This window comes from Chenopodium quinoa, unplaced genomic scaffold (genome assembly GCF_001683475.1).
Source record: "Chenopodium quinoa cultivar QQ74 unplaced genomic scaffold, ASM168347v1, whole genome shotgun sequence".
Classification (NCBI taxonomy): Eukaryota; Viridiplantae; Streptophyta; class Magnoliopsida; order Caryophyllales; family Amaranthaceae; genus Chenopodium; species Chenopodium quinoa.
In genome coordinates, this window is record NW_018744239.1 from 6,808,893 (window position 1) to 6,827,716 (window position 18,824).

The 18,824-nt window shown below is 35.4% G+C and overlaps 2 protein-coding genes across 2 annotated transcripts; one reads left to right on the forward strand and one right to left on the reverse strand.

Annotated features, from left to right (window-relative positions):
* Window positions 1-2,107: 2,107 nt before the first annotated feature.
* LOC110694409 (protein mago nashi homolog 2) lies at window positions 2,108-7,296 on the reverse strand. The gene is made up of 3 exons (XM_021871580.1): window positions 6,980-7,296; window positions 5,994-6,170; window positions 2,108-2,474 (listed from the first exon to the last, which is right to left on the reverse strand). The coding sequence occupies exons 1-3, from the start codon at window positions 7,193-7,195 to the stop codon at window positions 2,415-2,417; spliced, it is 453 nt and encodes a 150-aa protein (XP_021727272.1). The 5' UTR covers window positions 7,196-7,296; the 3' UTR covers window positions 2,108-2,414.
* Window positions 7,297-14,184: 6,888 nt separating this feature from the next.
* Window positions 14,185-14,904, forward strand: LOC110694330. The gene is made up of 2 exons (XM_021871505.1): window positions 14,185-14,505; window positions 14,626-14,904. Exons 1-2 carry the CDS (start codon window positions 14,185-14,187, stop codon window positions 14,902-14,904), a joined length of 600 nt encoding a protein of 199 aa, XP_021727197.1.
* Window positions 14,905-18,824: the final 3,920 nt, after the last annotated feature.

Sequence of the window (18,824 nt, forward strand, 5' to 3'; positions counted from 1 at the left end):
GTCATCACCTAATCTAAACTGGTAAATCACGTAAAGTGCAAGAAGGATGAGCAATAAAACTCTGGATTTGTGCACATCTAGAGTAATGACAAATAGGGGTTGGGGTTCACGGGGTATTATCCGTGTACTTTTCAGAGGCCGTCTGATCTACGAGTCTCTTGTTTTAAATTCTCTTAAAATTATAATGAGTTAGATGAGATCTCATACTAGCTATGGCCACGGAGTCGCGTTCGTCTGCCATTGGATGTTTATTAATGTCTTCCGAAAGGAGGCATAGGGTTTTCTTATTTAATGTTCCGGAATGGAGCACAGGGGGACAACCCGGTCTATTGCTTAATCCAATCAATTAATGAAGTGGTCAATGCTACTTAAATAAAAACCTTGTAATAAGTAACATTTGAATCATGTGTTCGAGTCAATGGTTATATTGAGTGTATGGAATGCTTGTTAGTATCATGCTAAGGCTCTTTACTGTGTTTCGTAGCTTGTATGTACTCGGCGTTGCTGATGACGTGCTTTTGTGTGTTTCTCTTGGTCATGGCCTTCGCCTTCAATGACCCTGTAATGATACAATTCTTACACTTGTAAAATTGGGGAGCAGATTAACCACAGGTTTTTGCATAAATTGATTTGCATCAGGGTGATGGGATTTGAGTGGAGCGTTGGTTATTCACTTAGCTTATTTTATATCATAAATCGAATTTTATTTTGGTTCTAATTCCATTTACTTTCTATTTTACTGGGTTTGAATAAGGGTCGTCATGGTTCCAACTTGTAAGTCTAAATTTAGTTTTGATTATTAGTTTTGAAACTTACATTTTCTTTTAAAACTAAATTAGTTTTCTGCTGCTGATTTCTGAAACTAGCCTTAACGTTTTAACACGTGGCTGTAGCACACCAGTAATTCTCTCACAAGTTATTAAAAGTATTTACAGGTTACCACAAGTTATTACAGGTTAATACAGGTTTTAAAGAGATAATTATTGGGGTGTTACAGTTTTACTCATTTCAATTGCATACCTCATACCTAAAACTTCTGATTGGCCCCCTAATCCTTTTTTCCAACATGTAAGAACTATTTACAAGCAACATTTTTGCTCTACTTGTGTTCTTTGCACTTTGGTTGTCACACACCATACAAATTTTGTTTTAGATTTATTCCGGTGATTACCTTTGCTTGTAGTCTCCTGCAGTAAGTAAACGAGATTGCAGGAATTTTATTGTTGTGATTCCAATAGCCAAGCTCCTTGGCTTTGGAGAGCACTAGAGTTAAGTTCGCCAAACAATATGAGCACCTTCCTATCCTTTCTTGTCTTCCTAGTCTATGTAGACACCATCCATTTCCCATTCCTTTTGTGTTTTTGTCCCAGGCTCCATCAAGTTGAATTGAGTTCATGGAGCCGAACTAAGAACATCCCATGCTTGCCATGAGAAACCTGGGGGAGCGGGGGTGAAACGGCTCTATATAGGGGAGTGTAAGAACTCTATGTCCATAAAAGCCGATCGGATAAAAGATTCATAAATCCTTAGTGACAAGGTTAACTTTTTCCAGAATTCTGTTTACTAGGACGTTAGAACCTCAATGCAATTATCTCATTTCTTTCTAGCCAAAGAGCTCATGTTTTTGCAACAAGAGTAAGGCTCGATTACTAGTAAAGAGCCGGTTAAATTCTCAAATCCATTCTATAATTGGAATGTCTTCATTTTCTTGTGAGCAGACTCAATAAACCAAACTGACATACCTTTGAAGCTGTACGTGTCCTAAAAAGGAAAACCGATTTAGTTTAGATGTTGAGATAGAGGGTCACCCTGTCTTAAACCACATTTTGGCATGAAAACTGATTGCGTATTTTAATTCAAGTGGACCTTAATAACACACTCATAAAACATTGTGACATTACTGCTCACTCCTAATCTTAATATATACTTCAAAATATCAAATTTTTATATTTTTTTTAAAAAATAAACATAAAGATATTGAAGGTATAAATGTACACTGACAAGAGTGAAAAACAAAAGAAGTATGTATGGTTGAAAAGAAATGGAAAGCCAGCCTCAGCCTCAGCCTCAGGCTATCAATTGCTAAATCAGGTCACGAATTATAATGTGAATGGAGATTGAAACAATGAGTAAGCATAAAAATCAATACTGAATATTCTTTAAGTGCAGAAGTCCATCAAACATTCCTATGAGCTAGATGCAGGAAAAATAAAAAACGAACAAACGAACATCCAAAAATGTCCATCCCAAGTCATACAAGCACCACATACTAAATCCACCAAGCAACACGCCGAGTCCACAAAGTTTCAGTCACATGTGCACACATTTTAATCAGAATACATCTCCAGACGACCACCAAAAGTGATTTTTCTATGAAAACATATATAGCCAAAAATCAAAAACCGCTTCAGATCTCATATTGGCTTGATTTTGAAGTGGAGTGAGATAAGTGAGAATACAAAACACTTCAAGTCCTGCATGAACAATGAGGCAAAAGTTCAGTATTACATGTGTATTGCACAAAGATCACGCACACTAAGGATACATACAAACACAAAGAGTACTGAAAGACAATAAATTGTCCACCAACACAATAGTCAGCATCAAGGTCTTTGTTTGCATCAGACACAAATCATTCTATTTATCAAATGACAAACTTTCTATCCCCAGTCTATACAGAACCAAACAAAAAGTTCACCGTGATTTATCTCCTGCAGGTACCAGATAACTTCATTCCACTAGTACACTCAATATGGTGTTCTGTCCACACAAAATTCATCCCTTGGATTTTTCATTAAACGTACTGGTTACGAAAACTCATCACAGAAGCTGTCTTGGGCAAGGGTAAAAAAGGGGAGGAGGTTGGACCTAACAGCATAATACTTTTTACTTGAGTAGCAGAAACAGACCCAATGCCAAATCATAGTGAAAACACAACAATATAAATGATCTTCCAGGATGAATTCATGACAATGCTCTTGAAAATGCAATAACTATAAGCCTTGAATAATAAGTGAGTTTACGACTTAAAAGCCTATAAAATTTCTTTTTAATGAGCTAGGCCTCACGTGCTGTAAACAACATCAAAAGATAGCATCCCTGAAAAAGGAAAAGAAATGGATCACCATCAAACAGGACTTGCATTGACTTTGAGTCCAAGATATTTGTTCAAGTGTTCTACGCCCCATAATATTTTAATTAAGTACTTAGGTTGGGATATGGTCCCAAAAGAGCCTTACATGCAACAGAAACACTGAAAACTCAAATCACATCATTTGAATATCCTATCTTTCTCCCCATATGGCACCTTCTTCCTACTCCTAACACTTCAATGGATGGATCTTTAAACAGTGGCTTAAAACTAATATGAAATGCAAGGATTTGGTCAGGGACATCATGTAAAATGCCCACAGAAGGGCGAGTTCAGTTTAATCCCCAAACTGTAATCATATTCTTTAACACCGACAGTCTGGTACCATAAATCGAACGATGTAACTTACAGACAGCGGTGGAAAATTTTGTTTCCATCTTATTGTTTCAAAGTCTGGAGGAGTATAATTAAATCCTAGTGTCACCTCTACCCCTTCCATTATCCTCCACTAAGCTGCTACTTTAGTTTAGGAATTTATAGAAGCCAGTGAGTTGTATACCCACCTAGGAATGGCAATGGGTCGGATTCGGGTCGGACTTTACCAGATCCGAATCCAATTCGATTGACAAACGGATCCCATATTTGCCTCCGAGTCCGCCTCCGAATCCGAACCAACCATATCCAAATCCACTCCACTCGCAGTCTTGGACCTCCGAATCCGAATTCGAGTCCGTCAAATTTCAATAACATTTAGTGTTTTTTTAATCCATAGTAACATTGAAGGTATAATAGTTTAATTAAGCACAGGGAAATTGGTGCTAAACAAACAAAAAATATAAAAGTAAAAGAAAAACATGAGCCTAAAAAAATTTACATAATTGAATTTGTTAAATTTACAAACAAACATGTCACATATATAATCAAATCATTGAAATTTAGATCTGAAAAATGAGTATATGCTATTTATGTAAAATTCTAGATCGGGACTTAAGAAGATGGGTGCAATGTATAAAAAGGCTCAAGGCGCACCAAGGCGTTTCGGAGCTCCTTGCATATAAGCAATAAAAAAATTCTGTAAAAAAAACTCTTTGTGCGCCTTAGGGGTGCGCCTAGGCGCGACTCATCGAAGTCGCCTTGCCTAGACCATAAAAAGCGCATGACCTCTAACGCCTTGCGCCTCAGCACCTAGGCGCGCTTTTTCAAACACTGGATGGGTGTTTGATAACTTGAGTCTTCAAATTACGCAAGGTCTCCAGCGTGGCGAAAACTAACTTTATGTATTGATGCTAATCTTATGACTTGTATGATGTTATTGAAGCAAGAGTATAAAGCCCAGATGTTGTAACTTAGTAATGACTAAAGAGGGAAGTTACTACCTTACCAGAGAAATGAATTTGTTGCATTGAAAATGAAGGAGAGAGAAAGAGATGGTGTAAGAGAGCGAAAATGAAAAAAGGAGGAATGAGCGGCAAGTTGGAGTCTTAGAGATTTAGGGTTTTTACTTGGGATTTTATAGCAAGCATTTAACAGCTTTCTACACAAGGTCCGAATCCGATCCAGCTCCTATTTGGGACTCAGACTTTTTTATCAGTTTCGGACTCGGACTTTTCTGCTTCGGATCGAATCCGGATTAAATTGCCATCCCTATACCCACCCCTTTATCAATCCATATTATGGAATATCTTCTTTTCTGGTTCCTGTGATCATGCACACACGCTAAATCCTAATGTGAATGTCGTTTTTGCTGGTATCTTGCGTGATTGAATGGGAGAGTGAAGTAGTAGATTTTACAGAAAAAGTTATGCTCTTAATGCCCTAGCAGCAGAATTATTCAGCATAAGAGCAGGCCTTCTCGCAAAAAGTTTTACTGTACTCCGCATCGGATGGATTTTATCAGATTATACAAATGTGTCCATCTCCTCCAACAACAATCTTTGTTTTATAATAAGTACGGAGTACCACAATATGTCGTATGAAACTAGGAAGCTGATCCAGAACTCCCAGACACTGAAGCTTATCCACATTATAGGGGGAAAAATCAAATTGCATTTTGCAAATGCCATGGCCTAACATCATAGAACTATTTGTATGAATGAGAACAGTGTCTTGCACCAAATCTCTTGCTTTTGTATGGAACTTTATTCAGCAGATTGAGATAGCTTAAGTAGCGGAATTATGTAGTTTGTTAAATCATTAATGCATTGCGTTCCTTTTTACCAAACAAAATAACATAAAAAAAATAAATAAATAAATAAATAAATAAATCAAAACCATCGATTCAGCATAAAGATTCCGCAGTGCAATTGCTCATTCAAACTGTTCTAACACGGCTATATGACTGTATTAATTATAAGCTCTAATAGCTCACAGCAATGCCATATTGTTGCGTTGTTGCTAGGACACCATAAGGACAAAACTTTGCTGCCTCAATACAAAAAGCCTACCACTCCTATTTAAATGCAGCAACATTTCCACTTACAGTCTCCAGTTGGTCATAATCTTACTTATATTTAGCATTGTACCACAATAAGCATACTAACTTACCGGTATTACGTCGAGTTACAAGAATTTAATCATGGCTAGCCACACTGCGAGCATCACGTGCCCTAGTGATGATAAAAAATACAACCTTTCAACATTTGCTTTTTACTTTGACGTTCCATAAACTTCATAGAAATCCATGAACAGCATTCATGAGAATAGAATACATAGAGCAAAATGCAATATACAACAGATTCGAAATTTTAAGTGCCAGAACTAAATAAAAAAAATAAAAAAAACAAAAAGAAACAAGCAACAGGAAGCATATAAACAAAAGACTTCCAAAAGCATACTTCAATGCAGGACTGCCATAATAAAATAAAAACATGAACTAAAATCTAAAGATATCAGAAATACTGACCTGAACAAGATAGTAAAAGATCCGAAGCCCTTCGGGATCTTTACTACTCTGGACATCAACAAGTGAACCAATTTTTGAAGTTGTAAATGAGATATGCTCATTGCCCATCACAATCTCCAGCTCTTGCCTCCCAATAACATCAGGTTCAGGCCATAGGTTATCATCTTCCTTCATAATCTACTTGAACAACATTTTGGAAAAAAATAAATAAAAAAAATACTTCATTAAACTACAAGCACCATGTACTATCTTTTGCCCAAATAGTCATTAATCACTGTGCAAGCAATCTTACACATCTCAAGAATAAAAAAACCCCAACAAAATACATAAGTAACACAATCCATTAAGTTTAAAAAGTGGGTGCTTAATGCATTTACAAACTAAATACATTGACAAAACAAATCCAATAACCTATAAAACCTAAAATAGTTCAACGACCTATAATGTTGCCATAATTGATCCCTTCTACTCAGCGCCGCTGACTTGTTACAAGCGCATTGATCAACTTAACTCCAATCAAAAAGAGTTAAGTTCATAATAAGAAATAAAAATATGACCTGAAACAAAAAGGAATTTACCCAAAACCTGACAAACCTAGCAACCCGTTTGACAATCTAGGTGCAAAATACTTGTATATCTTAACCTCAATAAACCCGTGAAACCAACATGAGGCTTTGTTGTCTTTCTTGTTTGATGCTTTCCATGAAAACAAGTATATTCAAACCATATCAAAGAACAGATTGACCATGTTTATTCATCATTCAGGAAGAAATTACAAAAATTAGGGCTTCCATGAAAATAAGTATACTCAGACCGTATCAAACAACAAATTGACCATGTTTATTCATCATTCAGGAAGAAATTTCTACCATTAGGGCTTCCATTCCGAATTAGGGTTTCAAAATTCCAAAAATTATACTTCCTCAAACAAATTAAAACCCAAAACCCTAATTATTAAGAACAAATAAAAGCGTTAATAAACAGACCTCGCTCTCAGAGATGATGCGACGGCATTCGCGAAGGACTGCAGGAGTGAGGAAGACCTCCTTACGAATCATGGTGTCATTCTTGTAGTTGGAGTTGTTAGCATAACGAAGTTTACCATCAGGGCGAAACTCGAACTCAAGGAATTCATGGCCGAATTTCCCTTTGTGACCGACGTAGTATCGCAGGTAGAACTCTCCAGCTTCTTCTTCTGCCATGGCTGCTGCTTCTGGTGTTGGTTTGTCTCTGAAATTAGAGTTCAAATCAATAAAAGGTGTGATTTTAAGCCAAACTCTTGGCCAAATTGCGTTATTTACAACTGGGAGTAGTAATAAGTAGTAAAGGTAATTTACAACGGGGAGTAGTAAGGAGCAGAGGTGTCTATTCGGATACCTTGTCGGTTTCGTCGATTTATAATGGGTTTAAATGATTAGCGGTTCGATTTGGGTTGGTTTTCAAAATTATCGGGTCGATTAATTTTTGGTTTTTTAAATTGCAGTTTCTAGTCAGGTTGAGTTATAATTGATTCGGGTCATAATCAATTTGGGTTGACATGAGTCGGTTTAAAAATGGGTTTTGCCAATTTAAAGCGGGTTTTGGTTCAAAACATATTGATTCCTAATCGGGCCAGGTTGTAACCGAGCTAGGGCATTATCAATATGGGTTGAACTGGGTTAGTTTGAAAACGGGTTTCAGTTCAAAACAAATCGGGTGAAATCGGGTCAGGTCACCATCAGTTCATGTTATAATTGGTTTGGTTGAACTAGATTGATTTGAAAATGGGTTTCGGTTCAAAATAAATCAGGTGAATTCGGTTTGGAAATGGGTTTACCAAGTTTGAAGCGAGTTTCGGTTCAAATCGGTTAACAGGTTAAAATCGGGTCGAATCATTATTAAGTTTGGTTAATCAGATAATAGGTATGAACGGGCTTTTGGTTCTTATATTCACCTAGTTGTATAAGTGTTTCTTAGCCATTACCCATTGCTTATATCATATGCAATTTTTGTTTCAAAAAATTGTTGCACTCTACAAGTACCTTGTAAAGGGTCCATATTAAAGCTATTCTCTCTGTTTTTTTTTTTAAGTGTTACACTTTGACTGACACATTGTAACACCCCAACTATTCTCTCTCTTGTACCTGAAGGTATCTTAATCAAAACCGTTTTCATCATATACCCCCGAGTTTTTTTTTATGTTTATTCACCATATACCCATAGACTTTTTCAAATACAGCATATACTCCCGAGTTTTCTCAAAAATGCACCAAATACCCTTAGCACTAACAGATGTTAGCTCTATTAGTGTTTAGAGTTAATAATGCCTTGAAACCACCCCAGATCCCTTCCCCCACCCTCGAAACCAACTATCTTTCCTTCCCTTACCCAGAAAACGACTCGAGATCTCCTTTCCCCACCCCAAAACCAATCATACGGAAATGATTCTAGAGATTTGAGATGGTTTCAGGGGCTGGGGAAGAAAGGGGGTGGTTTCGATGGTAAGGGAAGGGATTTGGGGTTGTTTCATGACATAATTAACCAAACTTCATTCATCTTGTATTTTTGTAAAACTCAGGGATGTATGGTGTATTATAAGTCAAGAGATATATGGTGAATACAAAAAAACTCGAGGGTATATAGTGAAAAACTAAAAGCCGTAATTAAAATGTAAGAGAATTACTGACGTGCTACCGCCACGTATTCAAACGTTAAGGCTATATTCAAAATTTAGCAGCGAAAAACTAACTCAGTCAAAATAAAGTTTCAAACCCAAAACAAACATCCAAATTAAGTGTAACTAGAGTAAATCAATCAAACCAAAACTTAAGGAAATCCAATGTTTAAGCAATATAACAAACTAATCAAGTCTCCTGTAACACCCCAATAATTCTCCCTTTTTTGGACCACATACTTTAGATAAAATAGAGGAGAACTATTGACATATTACCGCCACGTGTTAAAACGTTAAGGCTTTATCAAAGTATCGCAGCGGAAAAACCAAACTTAAGTCTTTAAAATAAATAGTTTAGAAAACCAATAAGTCAAAACTTACAAACTGGAACCATAAAGGCCCTTATTTAAAACTAAACCAATATTTAAAACCCAAATCATAAATAAATAACAAAACCTAAATAAGTTCAACACAAAGGACGAATACTCTCAATCACACCAATCCCTTGACAATGCGTATGCCAAATCCCTGAACTTCACATCATCAAACTAACCTGTTGTAATACTCCGTATTTTTATGTATTTTATAAATTATTTAATTAATTATAATATATATTTTTAAGGGCTAAAGTATTTTAAATTAGTGAGTTTTATAAAAGTAAAATTTATTTTGGGCTAAACTTTTATTAATTGTTGGGCTCGTTTAAATAATAGTATGTAAACAATCCTTACATACTCCTTGTGGACCAACCCATTTCATTTAAGTAAGCTCAATTATTTTATTTGAACCCTTGTGGGTCAAATATTTCATAACTAAAGCCTACCTATTTATTAGGCCTAAACCCAATCTCTACTTTCTACTCTATAAATATCCCCAAAACCCCAAAAATTTCCCATACAAGAGATCAAAAAAAAAAAAAAAAATTAGATTTTGGGGGTAAGTAACTTTTCTTTTCTTTTTCCTTATTTTTCTTTTTATTTTCTTTCTTTTTCTTTTTCCTTATTCTTTCCCCTTGTTTTTCTTTTGGTTCATGCGTGAACAACATCATGCAAGCAAGCAGGCTGCTTGCTTTGCTTCCTCCTCGCTGCCATGTCATCACGTTGGCGCCCAGCCGGCGCTCCGACGACCCACGTCGGCAACCACCCCCACCGTGAGCCACCCATCTCTCTCCTCTTGTTTTTTTTTAAAATTGTTTTATGTAGTATGTATTTTTGGGTTTTGATTTTAATTATTGAAATATGATTAGTATATTTTATAATTGTGTTATGACAACTAAAGAGTATAAATTTCAGATTTTGTATGGTTTTAAATTATGATTTTATAAAGTATTAAAAGTTAGGGTTTTAATTATTAAAGTATTGATTTTTAGGGTTCTAACTTACAATTGATTTAGGGGTTTTATATATCTATTGATTGTAAATAATAATAAAGCTTAAAGACTACATTTTTATGGAGTATTAATGAGTTTTTAATAAATTAATATTGCTGGAATTTTATTTTAAGCACTACTTTTGTGTTTTAATAAAAAGGGGTTGATTACCCATAAGTAGGGGAGGTTTTAATTGGTTCTAATATAATTTTCAGATTTATTTGAGGGATTTAAGTCTTAAAAAGTGTGCTGAAATTTTATATAAACACCATGAATGAGGTTTTATTTTGTGATTTTAATTACCCACTTAAAGAAAGAGTTTTTAAAGGTTTTAAACTAAAATTTCAGCTTATTAGAGAAGGTTTAAAGTGTTTAAAAGTTGCTGGAAATTTATGTAATCAAGGAAGTAATTGAGTTTATGTATTTGGTATTATATGAGACTTTAAGTTGAGTAATTTCTAGCAATTGTGGCTAGTTGGAAAGATGATTTGAGGTACGTTCGCATACTTGGTAATGTTTAGGTGTATAGAAGCATGCTAGGCTTTGTTAAATTAATTCCAAGTAGTATCACGATAGGTATTGGATGGAATTTGTTGATTGGATTGATACTGGAGAATGATTTGTGATGAATGAATTATTTATGGTGAATTGGTGATTGGAATTAATTATATTGACATGTTGATTATGAACCATACTTTTATTATTGGCATGTTAGAGAGCATGCTTGATTAAACTAAATGTTTAATTTGGTTTGGAATATGAAAAAGGAATTTTATTATGGTTCATATAATTTTTATTGATGCTATAAGCATGAGAAAGGAGCTATTTAAGTGTCTTAGTACACATGAATAAATTATATTGCGGTGCCTATGTGCACTTAAGGTGTTTCTAACACTGAGGGATAGGATTTGAGGTGCCTTATGCACTTAAGGTGTTTATACACCGAGGTAGTTAAAGGATTCAATAATAAATGTTGTTTGTCACTAATAAATTAAGAATTGAATTGGAAACTTGAATGGTTTGAATGATTGATGTATGATTGGTTGTGTTGTTTTGCATTTGAGTCATCACCAAGTTAAAACTGGTAAATCACGTAAAGTGCAAGAAGGATGAGCAATAAAACTCTGGATTTATTTATGGTGAATTGGTGATTGGAATTAATTATATTGACATGTTGATTATGAACCATACTTTTATTATTGGCATGTTAGAGAGCATGCTTGATTAAACTAAATGTTTAATTTGGTTTGGAATATGAAAAAGGAATTTTATTATGGTTCATATAATTTTTATTGATGTTATAAGCATGAGAAAGGAGCTATTTAAGTGTCTTAGTACACATGAATAAATTATATTGCGGTGCCTATGTGCACTTAAGGTGTTTCTAACACTGAGGGATAGGATTTGAGGTGCCTTATGCACTTAAGGTGTTTATACACCGAGGTAGTTAAAGGATTCAATAATAAATGTTGTTTGTCACTAATAAATTAAGAATTGAATTGGAAACTTGAATGGTTTGAATGATTAATGTATGATTGGTTGTGTTGTTTTGCATTTGAGTCATCACCAAGTTAAAACTGGTAAATCACGTAAAGTGCAAGAAGGATGAGCAATAAAACTCTGGATTTGTGCACATCTAGAGTAATGACAAACAGGGGTTGGGGTTCACGGGGTATTAGCCGTGTACTTTTCAGAGGCCGTCTAATCTACGAGTCTCTTGTTTTCAAATACTTTTAAAATTATAATGAGTTAGATGAGATCTCATACTAGCTATGGCCACGGAGTCGCGCCCGTCTGCCATTGGATGTTTATTAATGTCTTCCGAAAGGAGGCATAGGGTTTTCTTTTATTAATGTTCCGAAATGGGGCATAGGGGGACAACCCGGTCAATTGCTTAATCCAATCAAATTAATGAAATGATCAATGCTATTTAGTGAAAACTTAGTAATGATCGACAATTGAGTCATGTGTTCGAGTCATTGATTATATTGTGTGTGTATAGAATGCTTGTTAGTATCATGCTAAGGCTCTTTACTATATTTCGTAGCTTATATGTACTCAGCGTTGCTGATTGCGTGCTTTTGTGTGTTTTCTCTTGGTCATGGCCTTCGCCCTTCAATGACCCTGTAATGATCCAATTCTTACACTTGTAATATTAGGGAGCAGACTAATCACAGGTTTTTGCATAAACTGAACTTGCATCAGGGTGATGGGATTTGAGTGGAGCGTTGGTAAATCACTTAGCTTATTTCATTTCATAAATTGATGTTATTTTGACTCTAACTCTACTCGCTTCCTAATTTACTGGGTTTTGAATAAGGGTCGTTATGGTTCCAACTTGTGGTCTAAATTTGGTTTTGATTATTAGTTTTGAAACTTACATTTTCTTTTAAAACTAAATTAGTTTTCCGCTGTTGATATTTGAAACTAGCCTTAACGTTTGAACACGTGGCGGTAGCACACCAGTAATTCTCTCACAGGATATTAAAAGTATTTACAGGTTACTACAGGTTATTACAGGTTAATACAGGTTTTAAAGAGAGAATTATTGGGGTGTTACAAAGTGGTATCTCAGAGCTTAGGTTGAGATTTTATTACCACTAAAGCTAAAAACGTGTTTTAAAGTATTTTGTTTTAAACTTGGCCAAGTGCTTATTTAATTAAGTTATTTTAAAAGTGAGTTATTTTAACTCATGTAAATTTCTAGGGCACTACATTTCTATGGAGGGTGTATCGGTAGATCCTGCAAAGATCAAGGCAGTAAGTGAGTGGCCTACTCCTAAGAATGTGACTGATGTTCGTAGTTTCTTGGGATTAGCTGGGTATTATAGAAGGTTTGTTAAAGACTTTTCGAGAATAGTCAAACCCATGACCGCTGTTATGAAGAAGCAAACTAAGTTTGAGTGGAACGACAGTTGTAAAGCAGCTTTTCAAACCCTGAAAGAGCGACTAACCACTGCACCAGTACTAGTGTTGCCCGATGGGAGAGATGGATTCGAGGTATACAGCGATGCTTCAAAGCATGGTCTGGGATGTGTTCTGCAGCAGAATGGGAGAGTGATCTCTTATGCATCAAGACAGTTGAAGACGCATGAAGTTAACTGTCCTACACACGACTTAGAGCTTGCAGCTGTTGTGTTCGCCTTGAAGATTTGGAGGCACTATCTCTACGGTGTCACCTGTAGGATCTTTACAGACCATAAGAGCCTGAAATACATCTTCACCCAGGATCACTTGAATATGCGGCAACGTAGATGGTTAGAGTTCCTCACAGACTACAATGTACACATCCAGTATCATGAAGGAAAGGCGAATGTTGTTGCAGATGCTCTTAGTAGGAAGTCGAGTAATAATGTTAATGCTTTGATTGTGGCTGATGAATTGTGTGAGGAGATGAGGATATTGAACCTTGAGATCGTTCGTCAAGGAGAGTTAGAAGGAATATTGAGTGCTTTGAAGATTCAACCGTCCATATTCGAGGAGATTAAGGAAAAACAAAGGGAGGATGAGTCATTTCAGCGGATTAGGGATAGAGTGACTAGCGGCGCAGAGACCGAATTCAAGATTCATGAGGATAGGAGTCTGAGATACAAGGAGAGATGGTGCATACCGCAGAAGTGTGAGGATATAAAAAGAAGAATCATGGAGGAGTGCCATAACACACCTTACTCAGTTCACGCTGGGGGAGATAAGCTGTATAAGGATTTGAAAGAGTTCTATTGGTGGCCGAATATGAAGAGAGAAGTTGTTGAATTCGTGACCAAGTGTTTGACATGCTAGAAGGTGAAGATAGATCACAAGAGACACATGGGGAAAGTGCAACCATTGGAGGTACCGGAATGGAAATGGGATTCTATTTCTATAGACTTTGTGACAGGATTACCGAAGACTCGCAGTGGGAATGACACGATTTGGGTGATTGTAGATAGACTTACTAAGTCAGCGATGTTCATTCCAATCAAGGAAATCTAGAAAAAGAAGCAATTGGCAAGTACTTATGTGAAGAATGTGGTTCGTTTGCATGGAATTCCCAAGGACATTGTGTCGGACAGGGATTCGCGATTCTTGTCTAAGTTTTGGCAGAAGGAGAAAGAAAACCTTGGGACTACCTTGAAGATGAACATTTTCATCCTGCGACGAATGGCCAGATTGAGAGAACCAACCAAACCATGGAGGATATGTTGCGAGCTTGTGCCTTGGATTTTCAAGGGAGTTGGGAAGATAACCTGCCCTTGATTGAATTCTCCTATAACAACAGTTATCACACGAGTATCAAGATGGCACCTTTTAAAGCATTGTATGGAAGAAAGTGTAGAAGCCCAGTGTGCTGGAATGATTGTAGTGAGCGTGTTACTTTGGGAACAGATTTCATTGAGGATATGGTGAGCAAGGTGATATTGATTCAGTCAAGAATTAAAGCAGCACAAGATAGGCAAAATAGTTATGCCGACTTGAAGAGAAGAGATGATGAGTTCAATGTTGGGGATAAGGTCTTTTTAAAGGTCTCGCCAACAAAAGGCGTGATGCTATTTGGAAAGAAAGGGAAACTAAGTGCTAAGTATGTGGGGCCATATGAGATTCTTCAACGTGTGGGAAACGTGGCTTATTAGTTGGCTTTGCCAATAGAGTTCGAGAAAATGCATGATGTGTTCCACATTTCCCAATTGAAGAAGTATGTGCCTAGTGAAACCCATGTGTTGCAACCAGAAACAATCCAAGTGGATGAATCTTTGACATATGAAGAAAGACCAGTGAAAATCTTAGATCACAAGGTGCAAAGTACTAGGAACAAAGATGTGAAGATAGTGAAGGTCCTTTGGTCTAACCATGAGTACGAAGAGGCTACTTGGGAGGCCGAAGAAGAGATGAGAAAGAAATACCCCGAGTAATTTGATGAGGTGAGTTACGAGGGCGTAACTCTTTTCTTTTAAGAGGGGTAGAATGTAGTGTGATTTCGCGTTTTACCCCATTTATGCCATTTATTGCTTTAAGATTGCATGAACTTGCTTATTATTATCAAGTATTGTTGTGTTTGCATGCTAATAAAGTACGTAAATTTTGGCTAAGTACGAGTTTATCGAGCATGAGCTCAGTTGTTAGGTATATATGATTGAGAAACAAGCAATTTACAGCAATACAAAACGTAATAGTTTTGAGAAATTATGGATTTTGGGTTAAGTTTCGGGGACGAAACTTCTTTTAAGAGGGGTAGATTGTAATCCCCCATATTTTTCTTAGTAAATAATAATTATATATTTTTATGTATACGATTATTTTTAATAATTTTATATGTATATAAAAATATTTTGGAAAGAATTCACAAAATAAAAACAATAACTTATATTTCAATAGCATTTTACTCACTTTGGGCTATGATTACCATTCTAATTCTACAAACATAAAAGATCCCAAACCCTCATTTTTCTAATTAAGTAAACTTCTCTCAAAAACCCTCATACTGCTTCTCCTTATTACTCCCTTTCCCTTGCTTCCCTGCCTCATTCACGAAACACAAAAAAAAAAAATAAAAACTCACCTGCGCTGCTGCTCCACCGCTGCCCAGCCTGCTGCTGCCGCCTGCCCTCAGCCGCAGTCCACCACCGCAGCACTGTCGGGCACCAGCCGGTTTCCCCTCACTTCCCTTCTCTTCTATCTTCCTCTTTTCTTGTTTTAATTTCTTCAAAAATTTAATCTTTATATGAATTATTGATTTGATTATGCATATACATGATGAATATTTCAAATTTATTGGGTTATGTTGCGAAATTGTTGAGTTTATGATATACTAAGTACATGATTAATTTCAGATTTTATTAGCTACGAAATTAGGGTTCAAAAATCGTGATTTTCGCAAAATATAGACTTAAACCATGAATAATTGATTTAACTAATTACCTTGTATTTAAACATGATTCTACCTTTAATTTTCGATGGTTATATGTAATTTTCAGATTTTCAGAAAAGCTGATTTTGGGTTTAAACGTTGATTTTTCATGATTTTGAGCATAAAACGTGAATGATTGACTTAATTACTTACCTTGTGCTTAATTATGATCCTAACCTTAATTTTTGATGAGTATAATAATTTTCAGATTTTTAAGAAAGCTGAATATTTGGGCTCAAAGCAGGAAGATTAAATTATTTAATTATAGTATGTATAAATATGTTTAAATTCAATTACCTTGATTATAAACTAAATTTCAGATTTTAAATTATGTATATGCTAGGGTTTAAGTTGTGAAATTTGAAAGTTTAATTGGGTATTATGAATATAATTGAATTCTAATTATATATTCCAAGTTTAGATATTTATATCCCTATATTCCACTACTAAACTTAAAATTTCAGATTTTAACCCCAACTTTAAATAGCTTTAAATCATGGTTTTATGATGGATTTTCAAGTTCTCAACATACTAACGTGCTATATAACGATTATTTCAAATGAAAATGTTTATGCGGTTGTTTTATGATTGATGTATGATTGGTTTTAAATAGTTTGAATGATTGATGTATGATTGGTTGTGTTGTTTTGCATTTGAGTCATCACCAAATTTAAACAGGTAAATCACGTAAAGTGCAAGAAGGATGAGCAATAAAACTCTGGATTTGTGCACATCTAGAGTAATGACAAACAGGGGTTGGGGTTCACGGGGTATTAGCCGTGCACTTTTCAGAGGCCGTCTGATCTACGAGTCTTTTGTATTAAATTCTTTTAAAATTATAATGAGTTAGATGAGATCTCATACTAGCTATGGCCATGGAGTCGCGCCCGTCTGCCATTGGATGTTTATTAATGTCTTCCGAAAGGAGGCATAGGGTTTTCGTTATTAATGTTCCGGAATGGAGCGTAGGGGGACAACCTGGTCTATTGCTTAATCCAATCAAATTAATGAAGTAATCAATGCTATCTAGAGAAAATTTAGTAATAAGTAACAATTAAATCATGTGTTTGAGTCAATGATTATATTGTGAGTGTATGGAATGCTTGATAGTATCATGCTAAGACTCTTTATTATATTTCGTAGCTTGTATGTACTCAGCGTTGTTGATTGCGTGCTTTTGTGTGTTTCTCTTGGTCATGGTCTTCGCCTTCAATGACCCTGTAATGATCCAATTCTTACAATTGTAATATTGGGGAGTAGATTTATCACAGGTTTTTGCATAAACTGACTTGCATCAGGGTGATGGGATTTGAGTAGAGCGTTGGTTAATCACTTAGCCTATTTCATATCATAGATTGAATTTTATTTTGGTTCTAATTCCATTTACTTCCTATTTTACTGGATTTTGAATAAGGGTCGTTAAGGTTCCAACTTGTAAGACTAAATTGAGTTTTGACTTCTAGTTTTGAAACTTATGTTTTTTTTTAAAAACTAAGTTAGTTTTCCGCTGCTGATCTCTAAAACTAGCCTTAACGTTTGAATACGTGGCGGTAACACGCCAGTAATTCTCTCACAGGTTATTAAAAGTATTTACAGGTGATTACAGGTTATACAGGTTATTACAGGTTAATATAGGTTTTAAAGAGAGAATTATTGGGGTGTTACAAAGTGGTATCTGGGAGCTTAGGTTAGATTTAATTACCACTAAAGCCAATTAGTATGTCTTAGGCGCCTAATTAATTGACTAAGGATTTTGTATTTAAAAGTCAAAATGATTTTAAAATTTAATTGTGTTCGAACCAATTGTTTTAAATGGTTATAAAGTAATTTTGAAACTTGAATTATTTATTTGGTGAGATTTGGGTAGAACTAGAAAGGGAATGCATGCATATTGATTACTTTGCATTTATTTAATTATTTTGCAAGTTGCTTAGTTAATAAATTGTGTGATAGTGTTCTAATTAAATTTCTTTCTTGATGTGTTCATGTTATTCCTTTCGAATGCTTGTTATGTTGGGATAACATAGAGAGATGGATAAAAATATAGCGAAGGTGACTCAGCTTAAGCAAGAAGAGGAGACCGATTACAGCACAAACTCTTGGGATGAGTGGACTTTGCATCCAAATCAAAATGATGAAAGAGAGGTAACATACCAACGTTGGTACGAGTACAGGATGACTAAGAAAAAAGACAGAAAGAAGGCTATTCAGAGAATCCTTAATGAGTTGTCAGATGAAGAGGAGAACTTAGAACCACCAAAACCACAAGTTGGGAAGAGGACTACTAGGAATCTGAATCCGCTTTATAAAGCTGTTATTGAGGACTCCGAAGATGAGAATGACCTTATTTTTGATATTAATACCTATGAGGAAGAGAAAGACAAGAACTCTAATGTGGTCCCTTAAAGATTAGGCTTATTAGAGTATAGCTAGTATTAGTAAGGTTTTGCTATCAATAATGGTTATTAGAACCTCACTTAGTTTTGACTTTGACTATTGAATTTTAATAAGTAGCTAGAGCTACAGAGTTATGGATTGAGATTAATACTTTTATTGGAGATATAATAAGAGTTATTATTCTATTATTAGGATTCCATTTCTGATAATATGTTTGATTCAAGACCAATATAAGTTCTGTGATTACATATAATTTTGAGGAAATTTCTTGTTTATAATTAAGTTGAGTAAGAGTAGCGTGGGATGGGAATTATTTTTCTTAACTTTACTTATTCCTGTGTGTGGATTGTGCTATTATTGTCTGGTTTTACTTGGGACAAAGGGGTGCAAAGACCAAAGTACCCTTTTGAACCAATTTATGTGATAAAACGTAATATTGTGATTGAATGAATGTATGTGCACGACGTTTGAATTTTGTTTAAGCTAGAGTAAACGTTTACCTTCTTACAGGCGTAGAACTAGAATGGC